General features: G+C 38.7%; 1 protein-coding gene across 4 annotated transcripts in view; it reads left to right on the plus strand.

Moving 5' to 3' along the window:
- The window catches only part of LOC115223367 (low-density lipoprotein receptor-related protein 1B), a 262,355-nt gene that overhangs the window by 139,221 nt on the left and 98,777 nt on the right, over positions 1–24,357 (plus strand). For all 4 annotated transcript variants that reach the window (XM_029793862.2, XM_036512479.1, XM_029793861.2 and 1 more), the window contains 17 exons: positions 1,096–1,315; positions 3,113–3,314; positions 5,034–5,153; positions 6,756–6,911; positions 7,538–7,663; positions 8,502–8,621; positions 9,425–9,531; positions 11,223–11,352; positions 12,158–12,280; positions 12,946–13,065; positions 14,449–14,577; positions 15,680–15,796; positions 16,256–16,384; positions 18,137–18,331; positions 18,766–18,970; positions 20,092–20,262; positions 22,422–22,569. In XM_029793862.2, coding sequence (XP_029649722.1) covers positions 1,096–1,315; positions 3,113–3,314; positions 5,034–5,153; positions 6,756–6,911; positions 7,538–7,663; positions 8,502–8,621; positions 9,425–9,531; positions 11,223–11,352; positions 12,158–12,280; positions 12,946–13,065; positions 14,449–14,577; positions 15,680–15,796; positions 16,256–16,384; positions 18,137–18,331; positions 18,766–18,970; positions 20,092–20,262; positions 22,422–22,569 — 2,518 coding nt within the window. The remainder of the gene's footprint in view (positions 1–1,095; positions 1,316–3,112; positions 3,315–5,033; positions 5,154–6,755; positions 6,912–7,537; positions 7,664–8,501; positions 8,622–9,424; positions 9,532–11,222; positions 11,353–12,157; positions 12,281–12,945; positions 13,066–14,448; positions 14,578–15,679; positions 15,797–16,255; positions 16,385–18,136; positions 18,332–18,765; positions 18,971–20,091; positions 20,263–22,421; positions 22,570–24,357) is intronic.

Raw genomic sequence — 24,357 nt, forward strand, 5'->3', positions numbered from 1 at the left:
TATTTCCCACTTTCCTGTTACCATTCACTAAAATAATGAAAAATTTAGTTAGTATATTAGCTTCATCTAAATCAAGCTGGTGTTTAGAACATAAATGAGCATAAAATTTTGATGCAAGAAGTTTTAACTTAAATCATTTTAAAAGAAGTTAGCTCCATAGAACCAAGGGCAGTCTCATGTGAGTTAGTATTTAAGGGATTCATGTTTAATATCGCTGAAGGCAGGTATATTAGCAGTAATAGAGCATCAAATAGAAAACTTTGATCTGAGTCTCTACTCCTTGAGTTCAAATCCCACCAAGGTTAGTTTCCCCCTTTATCCTTTCAATGTTGATAAGATAGAGTATCACCAATCCTAGGCGGGTGAATTGGTGGAATTGTTAGAGAAGTGGATAGGATGCTTTGCAATAGCTGTTACCCCATTTCTTTTCATCAGGAGAAATGGGTGGAAAAGAATGGAGAGAAACAAACACCGACATTTATGTTAGGAGATGCAATCTCTCTATATATAAACGGCAAAATGTCTGTGTGTGTGTGTGTGTGTGCATGTCCTTTATACAAATCCACAATTTTTCAGTTAGTGGGCTTGCACTTTCTATGGTCATTCAAAACCGTCCATGGGTGGTCGTGCACATCTTTATATTTCCCCAGTCACACCGCAAAGAAGTGACTTTTTTGTGAATTTTCTATCCAAAACCCAATCAAAATGCCTGAAACTTGATACGCCAATTGAATGCCAGCTAGCTGTATGTGATTGGTCGGAGATTTGGACAGTACTCGCGTGTATGCGTGCACGCACGCACACAGCTGTATATGCATGCACTAGCATTGCCGGGTCATAGTGCTAGTCAATAGATAAAATGAGAAACCTAATTTTCCTTGTTTCGATCAGAAGAACTACCATCACTACCACTGTCACCATCATCACCACACAAATTCATTTGCATTAAAATTCTGTGAAGGTAATTCTTTGGGGAAAAAAAAATGTTTTATTCACTTCCATGAACTTTTTAGTTGCAGTTGTCATTGTCTTTTTCTTTTTCTTTGTTAACTAATTCACCTGATTAACTAATTCATTAATTACTGTTCATTACAGACACATTTACTGGACTAACTGGGTCTATTACCCTGTCAACTCGACTGCAACAGCGACAATCCAACGTGCTAAGATGGACGGATCTGATCAAGAAACTTTTGTATCAGGGAAGGAACTTTTCCCCACTGGTCTCTTTTTGGATTCTATAAATAAAGAACTTTATTGGGCAGATTCCTCCTTTAACAAGATTGAAAAAACTAGTTTAGTTGGAACTGTAGAGGTTTGTGGAAACAATTTCTTTATCATTGCTGTCCATCCCCTATCTCCATTGCTCTCTCTCATCCATCCTCTGTCTCTCTTTCCGTCTTCCTCTCTATCTACTCTTCTCATTCTCTCCTGGTCCACTTTTTCACTTTCTCTCTCTTCCCATGTCACTTCCACCTCTATCCTCCTTAATATCGTCATTTAGCGTCTTTCCCAAGCTGGCATGGGTTGGATGGTGTGACAGGAGCTCGCAATGTCAGAAGCTGCACTAGGTTTCATAGTCTGTTTTGGGCTGGTTTCTGCAGCTGGATGCCTTTTCTAATGGCAACTACTTTAGAGAGTGTACTGGGTACTTTTTATGTGGCACCACACTCACATATACATACATGTGTGTGTTTATTTGTTTGTATGTATGTATAAAAAGTGGCACACTGCTTCAATTTTTGAAGACACTTTCTTCTCTTCCTTCCTCAGTTATAAAGGAAACTTCAGTGTCTTAGCCTTGCCTAGTTACAAGTTGATCATCTAGTGCTGGTACCACAAAAAATACAAACACCCAGCACATTCTGTTAGATGGTTAGTGTTAAGAACATCAGCTGCAGACACCATTCCCAGGAAGACACTGGTGCATGATGCAGGTCTCTGATTCATCAAACTCTGCTGAACCACCAAACCCATGCCAGCATGAGAACCGGACATTAAATGATTCTTATGAGGTTACTTCTGGTAGATACACTGCATTGAATGAAGGCTAGTAGCAAGCCATTACTCATATACATAGTAATGAATATCTTATGTAAGAAGTGTGACCAGTTTGAAGTTATGTACATCAATATATTTTTGTAATTATGGAGTTTGAAGAGTTTAATAAGATATTTTGAAAATATTGATTGTTCTTTGGAATTCATGATTTTGAAATGATTTGATTGTAGTTATGTATTTTGAATGGGTTATGATGTTTTGGAATGTGTAATAACGCCTTTTGAAATAGTTAGATTGTAATAGTCTGTTTTACGATGCATATTATTGCATTATGAAATTATTTGATTGTACACTACTGTAGTCAAATAATATAGCTAGGAATTAATTTAGTGCAAATAAAAGGAAAAACACATTTTCTTTTATTTTTTCAATATCTTTTCACTTGTTTGATAATATTTTTAACAATACACACACACACACATACACATACAAACACACACACACACACACACACACACACACACACACACAGTCAACACATTAGATCAAGAGACTCTTGGTATAGAAAACATTTAGTAGCACTCAAATTTGAACTTAGATTCCGATGTCTTTATGAGGGACCAATTCTACCAGGTATAGAGTAGCTCTGAGATATGCAGGCAATTATGTGGATAAAAAAAAAATCAAATATAACAGCTTGGGTTTGACATACAAAATATTTGCCTCTGTCTGTCTTTGTGTGTGTTTGTGTGTGTGTGTGTGTGTGTGTGTGTGTGTGTGAGAGAGAGAGAGTGAGTGGGGTAAGTTAGCTGACTTGTTAGTATGTTGTCTTATTCATTTTGGCTCTGCTCTATGTTCAAATGTTGCTGAGGTTAACTTTGTCCTTTATTTGTTCAGAGTTAATAAGTAAAGTATCAGTCTGAGTTAATTCTATTCTTTCTTTCTCTCTCTTTCTTTCTTTCTTTCTCTCTCTCTCTCTCTCTCAGGTATGCTTATGCCTCTGAATTAAATTTTTGATATATAAAATATTTATATATAGTATTTTTACTTTCTTTTAACCTAATAATAATAATAATGATGATGATAATAATAATAAAATTTCTCTCTTCAGCGTAAAGTGGTTCTCTCTTCTAAAATAGACCCTCAGCTCCATTACCCCAATGATTTGGTTGTCCACTACGATATTCTCTACTACACTGCCTCAGCATCCTTGAATGCTTACAACCTGAAAACTAAAGACCATTATACACTCCGAAGTGCTGACAGCATCCTCTCACACAGCTTAACACTTTTCTCAAAGAAACTTCTTCCTGGTAATAAAACTGTTATCTATCTTATTTTTAAATATTTTAAATATTTGAAAATATTTTCATATCACTATGATTGTCTTCTTTCCAGCTACTCCTACCTACATTTATTTACATAATACAGATTAACCTTGTATCTCTACAGCAAGACAACAATGTGTCTGTCCCTTTATCATACTTAACAATGGAAATTGTAGCTGTGATACCAGTGCCGGTGGCACGTAAGCGAACCATCCGAACGTGGCCATGGCCGTTACCGGCGCCGCCCCGACGGGCCTCTGTGCCGGTGGCATGTAAAAAGCACCATCTGATCGTGGCCGTTGCCAGCCTCACCTGGCCCATGTGCCAGTGGCACATAAAAAGCACCATCCGACCGTGGCCGTTTGCCAGCTTCGTCTGGCACCTGTGCCAGTGGCACGTAAAACGCACCCACTACACTCATGGAGTGGTTGGCGTTAGGAAGGGCATCCAGCTGTAGAAACATTGCCAGATCAGACTGGGCCTGGTGCAGCCTTCTGGCTTCCCAGACCCCAGTTGAACTGTCCAACCCATGCTAGCATGGAAAGTGGATGCTAAATGATGATGATGATGAAGCCCCTCAGCACTTAGCATGAAGTTACCTCCCTCTTTACTAAAACCCCACTTAGTCAAGAGGTTTTTTTGTGATCGAAGTTGTCTGGTGACATCACTAGTCAGTGTCACAGAAAAGGGTATCTAATACACTATGTAAAATTACTGGCATCAGGATGGGTACCCAGCTACAGAAACTGTGCCAAAGCTGACTTTGGAAGTGAACACAGTCCTCCAGCTTGCTGGATCCTATTAAGCCATTCAACTCATGCCAGCATTGAAGACTGTTGTTAAATCATGATGATGATGATGATTGGGATAACATAGTCCAGCTGTTACCATCCATTTATAATCCAGTGCCCTCCTTTCATTGAATGATGCTTTTCAAATATACCTCCCACCCACCATCATCATCATCATCATTTAATGTTGTTTCCCATGCATGGGTTGAATGGTTTGACCAGAGCTGGCAAGCAAGAGTACTCTACCAGATCCCAGTCTGATTTGGCATGGTGCCACATATTTCGCTCCTTTGTCATCTAAGATAAAGCAAAAAATGATTATTTTAATCCCTCAAATTTTGAACTCTGGTGTATTATCCATATTATCTTATACTGTTCCATCAAAATTGTGCCTTTTTAAAGATATTTGCATGGACCAGTGCTCCCTATGCTAAACTTTTATAGAAATTATTAAAGGCCAGGACTTAGATAATGCGATTCAACTGGACCTTGGTCCATCATCAGTCATGTTTTTTTTTCACTGATGACAGAATTTCCAAATCATATTCAAATTCCGAGAAAAACGAGAAAAAAGCAGTCTTGATAATCTGGTTAAAATGCAAATATTGTTACCAGGTTTATTTATGTTACTTCTCTAAAAACAATCATGACCCTTCATAGATGCAGTCCTCTCTCTGTCATAGATCTAACCACAAAGATTTAATTGGTCAGAGGCTATAGTAGTAGATACTTGCCCAAAGTGCCATGCAGTCAGACTGAACCTGGAACCACATGGTTGGGGAGCAAACTTCTTAATCTTGCAGCCAAGCCTGCATCTCACTATTTTTAAAAATCTTCTGTGATAAATTTTGGAACCACCTTTGTGTGTGTGATACATTTAGGTATTAAAGTTTTACTTTTCTATAAACTTTAGGCAACAACAAATGCAGCGAGGACAATGGCGGTTGTTCAGATCTGTGTCTGTCCCTCCCTGGTGATAATTATATTTGTGCCTGTCCTGCAGGAAAAGAACTTGACAACAACACCTGTACAGGTAAGATTCACTGTATGTTAAGTATCCCTTTTGTTTGTTTGTTGTGGTTCAACTTGGTGACAAAGTTTTTGAAGAGGGACATTCCCCTCTCCCCTAAACTGATATTCACCACTGACAATTCTTTCACCTGTATATCCTATTCACTGTCTACCTCTGTCCCTGTCTTTAATCATTTATTATACTCTTTTAACACTCTCACACATTTACCTACCCACTCACTCTTCCATGGGCTTCTATCCTTATTCTTTCTCTTATATTTTCTCTTGTACTTCAAGGACACACCCTTGCCATCTCTTTCTCTTTTTCCAGCTGGGAAAGCCACATATTTCTTCTTCAACAAGACATCTGTTCCTGCCCCTCTATCATACTTCCCAACATCTGACATAAAGCCACCTCCCTCAGTATTACATTTTCCTCCTCAGTGGACGAGTCTTGTCTTGCAAATTACTTAGTGACCTCACTGGTGCTGGTGCCACTTACAAAGCTATCAGAACATTCTGTAAATTGGTTGGCATTAGGAACAGCATCTAGCCATAGAAACCATACCAAAGCAGACATTGAAGTTTGGTGCAGTCCTCTGACTCACCAGTTCCTCTCAAACCAAGTTATGTCAGCATGGAAAACGGACATTAAACAATGATGACAGACTCAGTGAGATGGCAAATTTTGGTGGATGAGCACGACAAGGCTACAAATTTTGGGGCAGGGGCTGTAGTTTGTTAAATCAACTTCAGTACTTCCTTGCTATTTATTTTATTACCACCCCACCATCCTGGGAAGAAGGCAGGAGACAAAGTCAACTTTAGTAGGGTTTGAACTCAGAATGTAGTGATGTAAATAAAGACTTTAAAGCATTTAATTTATCCCCTTTACTAATCCTGCCATCAACCACTAACCCCACCACACCTATAACCCACCATCACAACCACCAACACCATAAGTACCATTAACAACACAACAACTGCAAACAACAAGGCTACCACTACGGGCAACAGCACTTCCACAGCAAACAATAACATCACCACTACAAACAGCAACATTACCACTGCAAACAACAATACTACTGCTACAGGCAACAGCACTACCACTTCAAACACGAACATTACCACTGCAAACAATAATGCTACCACTATAATTACCATCACCACTACCATCAACATTAATAACACCATTAGTACCACTAACATTATCACCACCCAACACCAATACTACTTCTATGAGCACCATCGCCACCACCACCACCAGTAACACCAGACCATCTCTGCACTTTTGTGTTCAATCATAACAATGTTATTTTGAATTGATTGTAAGGCAGCAAGCTGGCAGAAACGTTAGCATGCCGGGCGAAAATGTGTAGCCGTATTTCGTCTGCCGTTACGTTCTGAGTTCAAATTCTGTCGAGGTCAACTTTGCCTTTCATCCTTTCGGAGTCGATAAATTAAGTACCAGTTACGCACTGGGGTCAATGTAATCGACTTAATCCGTTTGTATGTCCTTGTTTGTCCCCTCTGTGTTTAGCCCCTTGTGGGTAATAAAGAAACACATAACAATGTTATTTTGAATTGATATGAAATGACATGATTGAATTTAATGATTTTTCAGCAATCAAGGGATACGTGCAACCAGATAAATGCAAAGCACAAGATGAGTTTTCCTGTAACAATGGATTTTGTATAACCAACGAGTGGGTGTGTGATGGAGACAACGACTGTGGAGATAATTCTGATGAGAACAGTACCTTCGTTGAAGGAGGATGTGGTAAGTAAAAACAAAAAAACAAAAAGAGAGAAAAAAAAATGTTGCTGTTCTCTCTAAATCTCTTTAAAATGTGTGTATGCTTGTATACATGTGTATGTATGTGTGTGTGCTGCTGTAATTTATTAACTGCAGAGTAATTTCTGGCCTCAGCGCGCCAAAGTGAAGACATTTGAAAAATACACCCAAATATAAATTGTAGAACTTTATACATGCTCGGTTTCGGTTGAGCGTTCTGTATCTAGCTCTGGAAATTGTGTTTTGTAAGCTACAGACTATGCTGACGATCTTGCAGATATTTGTATGTTTATATACGTAAATATTAGCAAGTGAAACCATGGTACATAGGTAATTGTATTTTATTTCATATATTTTCATATGTCTTGCTTATTTTTACATTTTGGCGTTTTGCTGAGATTTTTTCTTGAGAACACATTCTTCATGGTAATGATGATTTGACGTCTATGTTTAGCATATTAGGTGTCCACTTTAGTGGTCATTCCTCTTAATTTTAAATATATGTATGTATGTATAATTGTATCACACTGTATTGCACTGTATAGCATTGTACTGTGTTGTACACGACATTGTTTTATGTCATACTTAATGTGTTCCTTTCCATTTTTTAGGTACAACTGAGTGCAACAGTGACATGTTCCGTTGTAACAACAAATGTATTCTCCAACAGTGGATGTGTGATGGGGAGAAAGACTGTTTAAATGGTGATGATGAGGCTCCACAGAACTGCAACAGATGTAAGTTGGTGCAATTTTACCAGCAACCATTGTTTAAAAGAAAATCAAAAGAGCAGGAATCTGTTACGGAATTTATGTCATTTGCTGTCCATAGTTTCAATTATGCAATTCCAACTGACTTTCTGCCCCTCCTCCCTCCCTCTCTGCCTCACACACACACCTGCTTAGAGATACTCAGACATGTTTTATCATTTAAATGACTTTCAGTTTCAGTCCTTGATTCACTGGCCCCTCCTAACACCTTGAAATCCCAAATTCTCTCTGTGTACCTTAACCATTCCATCCTCTCTCTTTCTCTTGTCAGTGATGAAAACCTCTCGCTAGAAATAACAACCAAATCTTCCATGACTCACATCCTGCCATCTTTGTCTATAACTGTAGTATTAGTATTATTCATATTGGTAAAAAGGGTAAAGACCCCCTTCGGTCATGAGTGACCATGGGTTTGCACCTAGAGAGTTACCCTCTGAGGCACAAGTCTGGGCAAGGTTGTTTTATGGAAGATCAGTAGTCGCCCATGCATACTGGCCCCCCCTCTCCACATCACCGATGTTGTCCAAGGGAAAGGCAAGGGCCGATACAGCTTGGCACCTGTGACGTCGCAACTCATTTCTACAGCTGAGTGAACTGGAGCAACGTGAAATAAAGTGTCTTGCTCAAGAACACAACACGCAGCCCGGTCCGGGATTCGAGCTCACAACCTCACGGTCGTAAGCTCGACGCTCTAACGACTGAGCCATGCGCCTCCACATATTCATATTAACCTCTGTAAAAACCAATGTGTAACTCTGTGTTGGTAAAAATATAGAATGTATTCCATTTTCTTAAAACCCTGCAGCTCGTGAATGTCTTCCCAATCACCGGATGTGTACAAGTGTTGGTCGGTGTATCCCTGAGAATTGGTGGTGTGACCATGATCAAGACTGCCCTGGTGGAGAAGACGAAGATGATAAATGCAGTAAGTATTTTTATTACCTCCCTTCCCTGTTAACCCTGTTTGGTCTCTCAGGGGGTTTACTTTCACCAGTGCTGGCTATTGTAGGAATCACACCAGTGAGTTGTTACTGAATCAAATGGGCTGTGGATTTGTGTATATGTGTGTGTTAGAGAGAGAGAGCATGCTAAGTTGTGCATGTGTTTGTATAAATGTTCAGTAGCATTTGTCTGTGTGTGTGTGTGTGTGTGCCTACATACTGATTGATGTTCATGTGTGCATGCATGTGTGTGTGTGTGTCTTTGTGTCTGTGTTTGTCCCACCGCAGTTTGACTACCAGTGTTGGTATGTTAATGTTCTTGTAACTTAGCAGTTCTGCAAAATGGATTGATAGAACAAGTACCAGGCTTTAAAAAAAATAAGTACTGGTGCCTCAGCATGGCCACAGTCTGACTGAAATAAATAGATAAAATATCACTATCATTGTCACTCTTATCATCATTTACCATCCATGTTTCATGCTTGGTTTGTTTTGCTTGATAAGATTCGACAGGTCCCAAAACTGCATCATGGCCCAATGTCTGCTTTGACATGGTTTCTGCAGCTTCCAAAGGAAATCAACTTTACAGAGGGTATCTGTTCTTCATGGCACCAACACTAGTAAGGTTGCTGTGCAGCCTGCAAAACTATGATCCCATCCAACTGAATGAGGTGACGGTAAAGAGGAAGGCAGTTTTATTGTCGAGATCAATAAAGATACATTTACAACATACATTTCGTTCCATTGTTCATCTAATCATGCAATTTTTTTTTTGTACTTTTTCCAGTTTACTCCACCTGTAAACCAGATTATTTTCAATGCACCAATGGGCGATGTATACCTTATGAACACCGATGTGATCGAGAGAATGATTGTCCTGATGGATCCGATGAGGTTGGTATGCTTCGCAATAATAAGTATTGTTGGTGTTTGTGGAATGCAGGCATTGGTATAGTTGTGAGGTTAAGAAATTTGCCTCACAGCCATGTGGTTTCAGGTTCAGTCCCACTATATGGCACCTAGGGCAAGTATTTTTTACAATAGCCCTGATCAATGCTTTGAAAGTGAATTTGGTAAACAGAGAATGTATGTCCTTCGTGGAGGCACATAGACTAGTGGTTAGAGCAGCGAACTCGCCGTCGAGGGATCATGTGTTCAAATCTCAGACCGGGCGATGTGTGTGTTTATGAGTAAAACACCTAAGCTCCACGCGGCTCCGGCAGAAGGTAATTGCAAACTTCCGCTGACTCTTTCGCCACAACTTTCTGTAACTCTTTCCTCTTGCGAAGGACCGGCGTCCCGTCCAGGTGGGGAACCTATATGCCAAGGAAACTGGGAAACCGGCCCTTATGAGCCAGGCATGGCTCGAGAAGGCAAACATCAATTATATATATATACACTAAACTGCCTACTTTCTCCCTCTACTTCTGTTTGCCTTCTTCAGCCATTCTGCCTTTAAATTTCACTGCATTATGATTTGAAATGTCAGATAATTATCTCTCTACCCTGATGATGGATCTACCTAATGTTTATATGCTTCCACTACTGGTTGCATATATTAGACATTTTGTGAACTACATTTGACAACATTATGAATTAATTCCAAGCCCCCCAAAAACAGCTGTCGGACCTGTAATACCAAACAGCTGTCCTTAATTTTCTGTGCCTTTGTACTCTGTATAAGTTTGCTGTGTTAATAAATATATACAAAGCTATATATTTAAACATGAATATTCATCATCTGAACATTTTTAGTCTTTATTTTCTCCCTGTTTACATGTGTATATATATACACATGTCTGGCACCTGTGCGGGTGGCACATAAAAAGCACCCACTACACTCACGGAGTGGTTGGCGTTAGGAAGGGCATCCAGCCGTAGAAACACTGCCAGATCTGACTGGGCCTGACGATGCCTTCCAGCTTCACAGACCCCAGTTGAACCGTCCAACCCATGCTAGCATGGAAAGCGGACGCTAAATGATGATGATGATGATATATATATATATATGTATATATATGTATATTTTGTATATCTAACTTAAGCAGTCTTCTTTACTTGCATAATTCCCTCTCTCACTCTCTCTCTGTATATATATATATATATGATGGTTGTGTGTGTGTGTGTGTGTGTGTGCACTTGTGAATGTGCTTGAAGCATTTGTTTATATTATGCACTGCCATGGTGAGTGGTCATTCTGCACTTATAATAACCTGTGTAATATAAGAATCCCTTATTTGAGGAATAAGGCCTAATGACAGGTAAAGCATCCAGCTACTGAATTCTGCCTTAAAATCAATTCCCGTCCATGCTGTACTAGCATGGAAAAATGAATGTTAAACAAAGAATTCTGGTATGGACTGTAGCTGTACTTGAGTGGTATATAGACTTAATTTACTGTTTGATTTAACACCATCCCTACCAGGCCCTCAGGTACCTATAGAAGAGTGCACTCTGATGCAAAAGCTCAGACCAATTCCTATTAGTTAAATACACCAAATCCTTGTAATGTTGCCAAATTTTATGTTACTGTGTTTTTCTCTTTTTATTTCCTTGTATCAAATGTTCTTTTTTTTTTCCCCCAGATGAATTGCAAATACCAGTGTGATCCAGGGCGAGAATTCAAATGTAAAAATTCTAGTATGTGCTTCCCATTGAATTTCCAATGTGATGGAACACCTAACTGTCCGGATGCTTCTGATGAACTTGGCTGCAGTAAGCTTTTTCTTCTCTAATTATGCTATAGATTTTCCTTTGTATCGAATTAAATTTTCTATCTTTTTATTGAATCAAAAAGATTCAACAAATAATCATACTGCTTTTCACATTTTATAATATACAATCCTGTTTTCTTTATATTTCATAGTTTAGACATGAAATCTTAATCCTTTCATTACTGTATTTATTTTGAGATGCTCTGTGTTTCTTTCAATTACTTTAAATATAACAAAGAATTTAGTGTTAGAAACATAAATTGTGGCTTAGGTTTTAATTCAAAACTTATGAAAACAAGACATTTGTACTCAGAGCCAGAGCCGGTTTCAGTCAGGTTGGTATCAAAAGGGTTAAAGATTCACAATTTACAATCTTGTTCTCTTAGATATATTTCTTGATTTAAAGTCATAGGCTTTAACATTTCATTATTTACAGACTTTATTTTGCACTATGTATTTTACAATTTTAGTTTCTTTTATTTCAAAATTTTGAGACTTAATTTTTTTTACATTTCATAAGTAACTGTTAGGATTTCTTACATTTCATAATTAGTCATAAGTTATTATATTTCATAATTCTCAGTGTTAGTGTCTTCCACTTCATAATTTCTGTTTTAGTGTCTTACATTTGTTAATTCACACTTTTACATTCATTCTTGTTTCAATTAATGTCCATAAAAGAAGAAAACCAATTCACTAAAAGTCACAATCTGGATTTTTGATTTGTATATTTTTGTAGATACTGGAAACTTTGTAATGATTTCCAACTAAATTCTTTTATTTTGTTTTGTGTCATCCTCCTGCAGATAGTACACGACATAGCTGTTCTAGTGATCATTTTACATGCCGATCAAACGGTCTTTGTATTCCAAGTGCTTGGAAATGTGACCATGAACCAGACTGTGACGACAATTCAGATGAAACTGATTGTAAGTAATTATTATTATTATATTTGTTTTTTGTTTTGTTTTTTTCTTTGGTTTTGGTTTTAGTCTATTCCCTCATTACTCTGTCACTTACCTCTACTCTCTTACCTGCCATTAATCACTCTAATGCTCATTAATCTCTGTTATTCAGCATTACTGTCATTAATCACTCATCCATCATTACTCTGTCACCCCTTCACTAATCATACTGTCACCCATCATCAATCACACTGTCATCCATCATTAACCACTGTCATCCATCATTAACCACTGTCATGCATCATTAACCACTGTCATGCATCATTAACCACTGTCATCCATCATTAACCACTGTCATCCATCATTAACCACTGTCATCCATCATTAACCACTGTCGTCCATCATTAACCACTGTCACTCATCATTGCACTGTCTTTTATAAAGGGTGTAGATGTATTGTGTCTTTGACCCTACGCCCTTCCACTAACTGCTATTATTCCATCCCCCTTGTGTTCCCTACCTTACATCAATTTCACTGTCCCCTTAAAGGGCCTGTGAATGCCATGGCCATAGCTCGTTCCAGAGTATTGAAGAAGAACAAAAAATGGAAAGAAAGAATTATTTAATCTGGGAATGTCTCCTTCTCAAGATGTTACGTCTGTGACTGGAATGTTTTTGTCTTTTACCAGGTTCAAAAGGTGGTTGTGCTCCTGACCTCTTTCAGTGCAGTAAAAACCAGTGTATCATCCAAAAATGGGTTTGCGATCATATCAATGATTGTCTTGATCAATCGGATGAAAAAAACTGCCGTAAGTCTACCACTTGATATGCACTACTTGCTCTTCATCATCATATCATCATCTTTGTTGTTGTTATTATTATTATTATTATTATTATTTTTGTTGTTGTTGTTGTTATCAAAGCAAGGTGGCAAGCTGGCAGAACTCTTGGCATGCTGATCAGAATACTTCACGGCATTTCATGCGTCTTTACGTTCTGAATTCAAATGTCGCCGCGGCCGACTTTGCCTTTCATCCTTTCGGGGTCAATAAAATAAGTACCATTTGAGCCCTGGGGTTGATGTAATTGATTATCTACCCCTCTTCTAAAAAATTTCAGTCTTTGTGCCTGTAGTAGAAAGAATTATTATTAAAGTAAGACAGTGAGCTGGCTGAATAATTTGCATGTTGGACAAAATGTTTAGTGGCATTTCGTCCATCTTAACATTCTGAGTTCAAATACCGCCAGGGTCAACTTTGCCTTTCATCCTTTCAGAATCAATAAAATAAGTACCAGTTGAGTAATTGTATTGAAGTAATCGACCTTCTCCCTCCTTGGAAATTGTTAGCCTTGTGCCAAAATTTGAAACCATTATTATTATTATTATTGAGTGAGAGAGCAGTGCATGCCATCAAAGTGACACTGGGGTAAAATATACGAAGCTCCAGTATACCCATTATGACTACCCATCTGATAAGGGTACACCAGGCACATGCTTTACAACCATATGTGCGTGACATGGTGATCTCATATCAAGATAAACAGCGCATGACACCTTGCAGGTGGGGCGCAGTTAGAATTTTCTTCTGGTCGAGTAACCCATCCCGCTCAAAAGGTCCCTGAATAAGGATTGTTTAAGGCTGTTGAATGGACCACCCATGTTTCCAAAGGTGAATTATCCAAACCTCTAAGAATTCCTTTCAACACACGGCTATGATGCTCCCCAACTACTTCTGCTTGTGATCAGAGATTGCACATATTGTCAGCCACTAAGGGACATGCTCAACTGGTTATGGTCAAACAACTGACAAGCAAATCTGTGGTATTGAGCAGAATATTTGCTGTAGCTCATCTTTTATATCAAGACGAAACAATGTACATGATAACACTTCCAATCAGTTAAGATCAGGAGCTATGAGAGCTACTGTCTGGTATTGCATCAGGGCCTTTATTATTATTTATTATTATTATTATTATTTGATGAAAACTCAGTTTATTTTGATGGGTATGATGGAAAGTGTCAGCTGTCCACAGCCAGCAGACTAAGGTGACACTTGTTTAGTGATCGTTCTTCAAGAACCCTGTGGAGTATCAGTAGCCAGCCTTAGATGATATGAATATGATATTGCAATACCAGTAATGTGATTGTTTTCCTAAAAACTCTTTAACTTTGTTTGCTTTATTCTTTGCAGCCTTTAACACACCATGCCAGTTCCCTAACCGAACGTGCGGCAATGATTCCCTCACATGTATTACACCAGACAAGTTGTGTGATGGCATATTCAATTGCGCAGACAAATCAGACGAAGGAGGCGAATGTGGTTAGTAGATAGAAACATATATATGTGCATGTATTGTAGTTGTATCGGTATGTGTGTGTGTGTGTGTATGTGTATATATATATATATATTCAAAATGTGACCGCGTGTGTACCATTGGCGATTTTTTTTTTCCCTCTGTCTTCCCTTCTCTGGATCTTTCCTCCTCCTATGTTTCCGACGAAGAGCTCTGCTCGAAACGTTAAACCCTCCTTCTTCCCTTCTTTCCTGAGCGTCCAATAATACTATATTTGTTCCACGTCCTCGCGTTGTTGTGTTTTTTTGTGCTTTCTTGTTTGGATTAACTATATATATATATATATATATATATATATATATAATCCAATATTAGGGAATGGAGTAGATAAAATCCAGGCTAGGTATGTTTCATAGCTTGCAGAACCTCTGCTAGCTATGAAACATGTGTAGCCTAGAATTTTATCAACTCCATTCCCTAATTTAGGACTTTTATTCACATACACAACACCTTGATCCTTGGTGTAGTAGAGATTTATGTCTCTAGTTGCTACGTCACGTAAAAAGCACCAACCAATTGTGGCCGTTGCCAGCCTCGCCTGGCATGTAAAAAGCACCCACTACACTCATGGAGTGGCTGGCATTAGGAAGGGCATCCAGCTGTAGAAACACTGACAGATCATACTGGAGCCTGGTGCAGCCTCCTGGCTTCCCAGACACCAGTCAAACCGTCCAACTCATGCTAGCATGGAAAACGGACGTTAAATGATGATGATGATATATAAAAATGTACAAGCACACATTAGATTTCGGCTTCACATTACCTAGAGGTCAATACCAATGTTTGACTCCAGGTTGTCAAATAAACTTATGATCAAAAACAATCCAACAGTGACCATCATCAATTTTTCAGATATAGTGTATTTAGGACTACATTATTAAATGTTTCTGTTGTTTGAAATGAGGGGGTATGACTTGAAGGGAGTTTTGTTGCTATTTCTAGCAGGTTGAATAACCATATAGTATCCTCTCAATACTACTACTACTACTACTACAATACATATTCTAAGAATTCTTCAAGTGTGTTATTCCTGTTTGTAATTAACAAGTTTTATGATTTTTGTTTCAGGTGTTGACGAGTGTTCTTCTGGCGTCTGTAGCCACACCTGTGTTCCTACACCAACGGGCTTCATCTGCCTATGTCCACCACACAAGAAACTACTTCCTGACATGAAAACATGTGCTGGTAATTTATATTCTCTCAGTTTTTGTTTGTTGGTTTTTGTTTTAAGCTGTTGAGTTGATGATGTTGATTAACTCGTTAGCATCTAAATTGGCCCTATCAGGCCAGTATATTCTGCCTGTTTTATGTTCAAACTGGCCGGATCTGGCCTTTCACATCAACCCTACATTGTCAAACAATCACAACATAGAAATTTTGTAGTTACAGGATAATGCATGATTAATTCATTTTCCATTTTTTTTCTCATTTTATCTAGTTTCAGCTCACGAGCTGTGGCCATGCTGGGGCACCGCCATTCGAAAACAATGTGAATAAATAAGCATTACATTTGACAAAGTAATCTAAATGCTAAAGGGTTAAAATTACTGAGCTAATTGTAAAAGAAACATAAAAAATGTTATATTTGTTTCTATCTACATTTGTTTAATTAAACTAATTATATTTATTAATTATTTTAACTAGAATTGAATGTATGCGACCAGTGGGGCATCTGCAGTCAGAACTGTACTCCTGGTCCTGACAAGTCATTCAAATGTTCCTGTTTCCCCGGATATTCTGTCAGTCCCGATGGAAGCACCTGCATTCCAGATGGTAAGTCAAAATATTTCCACGTCATTTGAAAATTACTTCCACCATTGAAAAATAAATAAAAATAAGGAATATTTTTGTCCAAATTCATTGGAATTTTAGATTTATCAGTAGATGCAGGTATGGCTGTGTGGTTGCGAAGTTTGCTTCGGAACCATGTGAGTTTAGGTTCAGTATCACTGCATGACACTTTGTGCAAATATCTTCTACCCTAGCTTCAGGATGATCAATGCTTTGTGAATGAAATTTGGCAGGTGGAAATTGTATGGCTCTTTTTGTGTATGATATGTGAATGCATTTATGTGTTGGTTTCTGCATTCTTTACATTGGCACCACACCGACATTGGTGATGTTATTTATGCCTTGCATAAACTAAATGTCCCATAGTCGTTTGGTATAGGAACGCTTGGACTGAAGTGGCTTACTTGAAGACAAGCAATAGCTATTGTCAGGAAGAGCATCCAACCAAAGAATATTGTCATATCCAGGTCAGCATCAAAAGATGAAGACATAACAATGACACTAGCGTTACCAGTGACACTTCCCCCCACAGTAGCTTCAGAATTCTTCAAAAATTATTTCTGGCATCAATGTTATTATTGTTTTGCATCAGCTTTCCTTGATGGGGTGTTATGATGCGAATCATTTTTTAATTTTATTGGGTGTGGCTTCCCAACCACATGGTTCCAGGTTCACTCCCACTGTGTAGCACCTTGAGCAAGCATCTTCTACTATACCCCTGGGCCAACCAAAGTCTTGTGAGTGGATTTGGTTGACAAAAACTGAAAGAAACCCATTGTATATGTATGCATATGTATCCGTATGGGGGAATATGACCTTACTTGGAAACAGGCGAGAGTTGATAACAAGAAGGGCATCCAATCATAGAAAATCTGCTTCAATAAATTCCATTCAACCCATGCTATGGGGAAGTACATATTAAAACTATGACGATGATGATGATGGATTCCACTGTTCCCATACACTAGTGCCATTATTTGGTTTGATGCCCTTTCTGTCAACAACCACTTTACAGAATATAGTGGGTGCTTTTTCTCAGAGATCAATGAAACAGGACTGAAGGGACCTCACCACCCTATGTTTTCTCTACTCATCTGCCAACCTCTATGAAGAAGAGGTAGGGTTACTTAGGGGATAGTTGGGACATTTTACAAAGTTTTCCTGTTTGCTGTTTTAGTTATAGTATTTTTTGTTGTTTTTTTAAGGGTTGGAAAAGTGAAGTTTCACAGTTCATTTGTAAATTTAGGATTACGCCTTTTGTTTCCATATTTCTGTTGAAATATGCTGCCTTTGTTTCAATTAATTTTGAAAATCACGAAGAATTTAGTGAAATATCTTTGTCATTTATTAAGCTGCTGTTTGGAAGGTTTGAATTTAGATCACTTTAAAGCAGAAAGCTTATATCATAGAACCTGGGGTAGCCACAGATGGGTTGGTATCAAAAGGGTTTTTTTATCTAATAAAGACTTTTTCTTTTATTTTACAAATTATTTACTTTTTTATATAAATTTACATTTTCTATTTTTCTTAGTAATTTTTAAATTACTCTATAATATATATTTTAATTTCTTTTAAGATTATTTTTCAAAATTCATTAATTTATTTTACTTTTTAAATTTTATTTAAATTTTACAATTCAAGCATGACAAGGAAAAGAATTGTTAAAAACAGATTTCAATGCCTTTGTGGTTTTATATTTATTTAATTTCTTTTCTGCCTTTTGCATTTTTTCAGATGTCGATCCAGTCTATCTTCTTTTCTCTAACCAACACGAAGTGCGTCAAATGGATGTTCGTACCAAAATGACAATTTCCTTATTGTCAGGTTTACACAGCACCATAGCATTAGACTTTCATTATCGTCAGAAGCTTGTCTTTTGGTCGGATGTTATTGATGATGTCATATATTCCGGTCACATGGATTCTAATTGTAAGTTGTATATAAACACCTCGATAACCCTCTCATTACCATATTTCTGCTGAAATATGCTCTTTTTATTTAAATTATTTTCTAAATTAATCAAGAATTTAGTAAAACCACTTTGACATTTATTAAACTGGTGGAAGGCAGTGAGATGGCAGAATTGTTAGCATGGCAGGCAAAATGCTTAGTGGCATTTCATCTGTCTTTATGTTCTGAGTTCAAATACTGCCTGGGTCGACTTTGCTTTTCATCCTTTCAGTTAGGGTCGATAAAATAAGTACCAGTGAAGCACTGGTACTTAGCCCCTCACATGAACCTTGACCTTGTGCCAAAATTTGAAACCAATATTCTAATCTCACTATGTTATGATTTTCTGGAAAAAGACAAAATTAAATCGTTCCTCATTTATGTATTTTGTTTATAAATTTCTTTTGTTTTAGCCATCATGAACACTCAAGCTATTGTAAGCATTGGGCTTCGAAGCACTGAAGGTCTGGCTGTGGATTGGATTGCTGACAATGTCTACTGGGTAGAGAGTAATATGGATCAGATTGAAGTGGCCAAATTAGATGGTAGAATGAGAACGTCCTTGCTGGCTGGAAACATTAATAGTCCACGGGCTATTGTGTTGGACCCTCGAGAAGGGTAAGTAAAACGGTTTTAATTGAAAATTGTGCTGAAGCACTCAGAGAAGGGATTTACTTTATCATTTTCATTCTGAAATTAGAATTGGTAAAACAAAATACATTGGGGAGATGTACTTGCATAGCAAGTGACCTGATCTGAGATCATGTGCTGGAACGAAAACAATTGCAGCATGGAAGGTGTTTGTAAGCCATTTAAGAAACACACAAAATCCGTTAGATTCACTTCAACATTTAAATTTAATTTGTCAAAATATTTTCGTTGCTTTGAGACTGCGACCTGTTCACTGACAAAACTCTGTGTTGCATTGGGTATTTTGTTAATGATCCTTAACAGTTGATATAATTGCTTCTATCGTTTCTCCATAATACATGGCCTTTGTTAAAAAATTTTATTATTATTATTATTATTATTATTCTGCTGCTGCTCATCATCATCATCATTGTTCGACCGTGGTCGAAACAATGGAATTTACCATGCTACGCCAGATTTCACGGTCCATCATAGCATTAAGGAGGTCTTGTTGCTGGATGCCTGTATCCCTGGAGATTACATCAGGGTAGGAGAGTGTGTGCCCTCTGGTATTGTGAGTAGATGGCTTCCAGAGGAGAAGAGTAGAAATTACCTCTTTTTCAGCTCTACAACAATGTTTTCAGCTGCTGCTACTACTACAGCAAGCTGTGAGAATCATCAAGATGTTGATCAAAATGCTTAGCAGCTTTGTCTTCTGGCTCTTGATCTTCTGAAATCAATTTCTACTGAGGTCAATTTTGCTTTTTCTCTTTTAAGGGTTGATAAAATAAGTATCAGTTGAGCACTGGGGTTGTTGTAATTGATTTACTTGCTCCCTCTAAAATTGCTGGTCCTGTGTCTTGAAACCATTATTTCCCCTTTTTATTAGCTACTTGATCATGATTACCATCATTTAGCATCCATTTTCCATACTGGCATGGGTTAGACGGTTGGAATGGAATTGATAAGCCAGAGAGCTGCACCAGGCTTCAGTCTGTTTTGGCTTCATTTCTATGGCTGGATGCCCTTCCTAATACCAACCACTCCATGCTGACTGCTTTTGAATTTCCAAATTCTCATTCTGTGTCTCTTTCTGCATTTTCTTTCAGGTCTTTATTTTGGACCGATTGGGATGGTGTGATGCCGCGAATTGAAATGTGTTCTATGAGTGGACGGAATAGGAGAACCATTTTTAATATCAGTTCTATCGTGGGAGGCGGCTGGCCAAATGGTTTGGCTATTGATTATGAATTCCGAAGATTGTTTTGGGTAGATGCCAGGTAAGTGCAACGCAACGCAACGCAACGCAACACAACACAACACAACACAACACAACTGTTTGTCAATAAGAGAACCTGTATCTGGTATGCTGGTTCCTTGAGAAAGGCATGAATGCTGCAAAGTCTCATTTTGTTTACATAAATACTTAGTTGTCACATGGGTGAATATTACCTGGAAGTATGTACCATACTTTTGTTCATTATTTTAGGTGCCAAGAGAAGGCGGCGAGCTAGCAGAGACGTTAGCATGCTGGGCGAAATGCTTAGCGGTATTTCGTCTGCTGTTACGTTGTGAGTTCAAATTCCGCCGAGGTCGACTTTGCCTTTCATCCTTTCGGGGTTGATAAATTAAGTACCAATTACGCACTGGAGTCAATGTAAACGACTTAATCCCTTTGTCTGTCCTTGTTTGTCCTCTCTATGTTTAGCCCCTTGTGGGCAATTAGGTGCCAAGAGAACTCTCTTGACTCAGCAGAACATTAAAGATTTGACAGCCAGAATAGACTGGACTTATGTCAATTGTAGTGCCCTGCTTAAGGATATATATAACACAGTACTGAATACAAGAAGTGAATCCATGACATTACAAGCCCAACACCCATCCACAAACATGTGCACGAGGGAGTAACCGGAGTAACTGGAAACATTCTCTGTGGAACAAGCCTGTTGTAGTTCAGACTTATGCTGCTAGAAGCCACTTGATGCAACCTTCAGGCATCAGTCTGCCAACCAGCATTGTCTAGTGGAGTCATGGTGCATTTTTGTTTTGCAGTGCTTCTCCCCTGTTTGTCAATTTTTGCGATGGCTGAAACAAAGGAACAGTGTGCTTCCTTGAAATTCTGCTTTCTGTTAATGGTTGAAACAGATGTCGTGCTTCAAACAGCTTGCAAAACTGTTGCCATGAGCAAGACACAAGTTTATGAGTGATTTTCACACTTTATGAATGGCCACTTGTTGCTTGAAGACCGACCTCATTCAGGGTGACCATCAACCTCCCCAACAAATGAAAACATCACGAAAATTCATGAACTGATCTTGGAGGACTGTCGCTGAACAATTTGCAAACTTGTTGATACAACTGGTGTATTCTGGAGCTCCTGCCAACGAATTTTGTGCAAGAGATTGCAAATGTAAAGAGTTGCAGCAAAATTTGCACCTCACTTGCTCACCGTACTGCATCAACGCAATTATACTGCTGCTACATCATCGTCGTCATTGGCGGGGGGAAGGGGGTTCAATTATGGTACTGCATCAGAGCAGTTATACTGTATCATCATCATTATTATTCTGTAGGCTTATTTTTATTATTTGCTTCCGCTGCACTACCAAGCACAGCTCTGTGTGCCGTGGTTTGTTTTGGTGGTGTTATTTTCACTGTATTGAAAGTGCTTTACATAGGATGTGTGCAGTGCCTAGTAGTGCTATTTCCTGTATGTTATATTTATAAGTCCTGGTGTTTTGGTTATGTATCTATATCTTTTACTCTTTTACTTGTTTCAGTCATTTGACTGCGGCCATGCTGGAGCACCACCTTTAGTCGAGCAAATCGACCCCGGGACTTATTCTTTGTGAGCCCAGTACTTATTCTATCGGTATCTTTTGCCAAACCGCTAAGTGACGGGGACGTAAACACACCAGCATCAGTTGTCAAGCAATGCTAGGGGGACAAACACAGACACACAAACATACACACACACACACATATATATACATATATACGACGGGCTTCTTTCAGTTTCCGTCTACCAAATCTACTCACAAGGCTTTGGTCGGCCCGAGGCTATAGTAGAAGACACTTGCCCAAGGTACCACGCAGTGGGACTGAACCCGGAACCATGTGGTGGTAAACAACCTACTTACCACACAGCCACTCCTGCGCCTATATATGTTTTTTACTGAAACCTGATGTACCTATGTTATAGGGATTGTTTCTGTTCCAGGCCCTCGTTTGTGTTATCTCTATTTCCAAATCTTTATATTCTGAGTGTTTCTCCGTTTCTTTTAGAGATAGTCAGCTGTTGTGATTGATATGTTTATTAGAAGGTATTTTTTTCCGTAATGATCTCTGACAGCTATATTCAGTCTATTAACCTTCATAGCATTATCATTAATGTTGTTGTTTTAAAATTTGAAAAAGAACCCTTTTTTTCATGTTCAAGGTCTGATTCAATCCACACCATTACATACGATGGCCATGACCTGAGAATGGTTCTGAAGGACCATGTTAACTTGGGTCACCCGTTTGCAATAACTTTATTTGGAGACAACTTATACTGGACCGACTGGCGATCTAACAATGTGTTTTCAGTAAGTCTTTGATATTATTATTATTATTATTTACTCTTATTAAGGTGGTGACCTGGCAGAATCTTTAGCATGCTGGGCAAAATGCTGAGTGACATTTCATCTGTCTTTACGTTCTGAGTTCAAATTCCACCAGGGTTGACGTTGCCTTCCATTCTTTCGGGTCAATAAATTAAGTACCAGTTGCATACTGGGGTCGATCTAATCAACCACCCACACTCCAAATTTCAGACCTTGTGCCTCTCTCTTTCTCTTTTGTCTATTACTTGTTTCAGTCATTTGACTGCAGCCATGCTGGAGCACCGCCTTTAATCGAGCAACTCGACCCCGGGACTTGTTCTTTTGTAAGCCCAGTACTTATTCTATCGGTCTCTTTTGCCGAACCGCTAAGTAACGGGGACATAACACACCAGCATCAGTTGTCAAGCAATGCTAGGGGGACAAACACAGACACACAAACATACACACACACACACATATATATACATATATACGACGGGCTTCTTTCAGTTTCCGTCTACCAAATCTACTCACAAGGCTTTGGTCGGCCCGAGGCTATAGTAGAAGACACTTGCCCAAGGTACCACGCAGTGGGACTGAACCCGGAACCATGTGGTTGGTAAACAACCTACTTACCACACAGCCACTCCTGCGCCTATATATGTTTTTTACTGAAACCTGATGTACCTATTGTTATAGGGATTGTTTCTGTTCCAAGGCCCTCGTTTGTGTTATCTCTATTTCCAAATCTTTATATTCTGAGTGTTTCTCCGTTTCTTTTAGAGATAGTCAGCTGTTGTGATTGATATGTTTATTAGAAGGTATTTTTTTCCGTAATGATCTCTGACAGCTATATTCAGTCTATTAACCTTCATAGCATTATCATTAATGTTGTTGTTTTAAAATTTGAAAAAGAACCCTTTTTTTCATGTTCAAGGTCTGATTCAATCCACACCATTACATACGATGGCCATGACCTGAGAATGGTTCTGAAGGACCATGTTAACTTGGGTCACCCGTTTGCAATAACTTTATTTGGAGACAACTTATACTGGACCGACTGGCGATCTAACAATGTGTTTTCAGTAAGTCTTTGATATTATTATTATTATTATTTACTCTTATTAAGGTGGTGACCTGGCAGAATCTTTAGCATGCTGGGCAAAATGCTGAGTGACATTTCATCTGTCTTTACGTTCTGAGTTCAAATTCCACCAGGGTTGACGTTGCCTTCCATTCTTTCGGGTCAATAAATTAAGTACCAGTTGCATACTGGGGTCGATCTAATCAACCACCCACACTCCAAATTTCAGACCTTGTGCCTCTCTCTTTCTCTTTTGTCTATTACTTGTTTCAGTCATTTGACTGCAGCCATGCTGGAGCACCGCCTTTAATCGAGCAACTCGACCCCGGGACTTGTTCTTTTGTAAGCCCAGTACTTATTCTATCGGTCTCTTTTGCCGAACCGCTAAGTAACGGGGACATAAACACACCAGCATCGGTTGTCAAGCAATGCTAGGGGGACAAACACAGACACACACATGCGTATATATATATATATATATATACATATATACGACGGGCTTCTTTCAGTTTCCGTCTACCAAATCCACTCACAAGGCTTTGGTCGGCCCGAGGCTATAGTAGAAGACACTTGCCCAAGGTGCCACGCAGTGGGACTGAACCCGGAACCATGTGGTTGGTAAACAAGCTACTTACCACACAGCCACTCCTGCGCCTATAGTAGAAAGTGCCTGTAGTAGAAAGGATTATTTTTTTGTTTCTTTTCTT

This window comes from Octopus sinensis, linkage group LG23 (assembly GCF_006345805.1).
Source record: "Octopus sinensis linkage group LG23, ASM634580v1, whole genome shotgun sequence".
Classification (NCBI taxonomy): domain Eukaryota; kingdom Metazoa; phylum Mollusca; class Cephalopoda; order Octopoda; family Octopodidae; genus Octopus; species Octopus sinensis.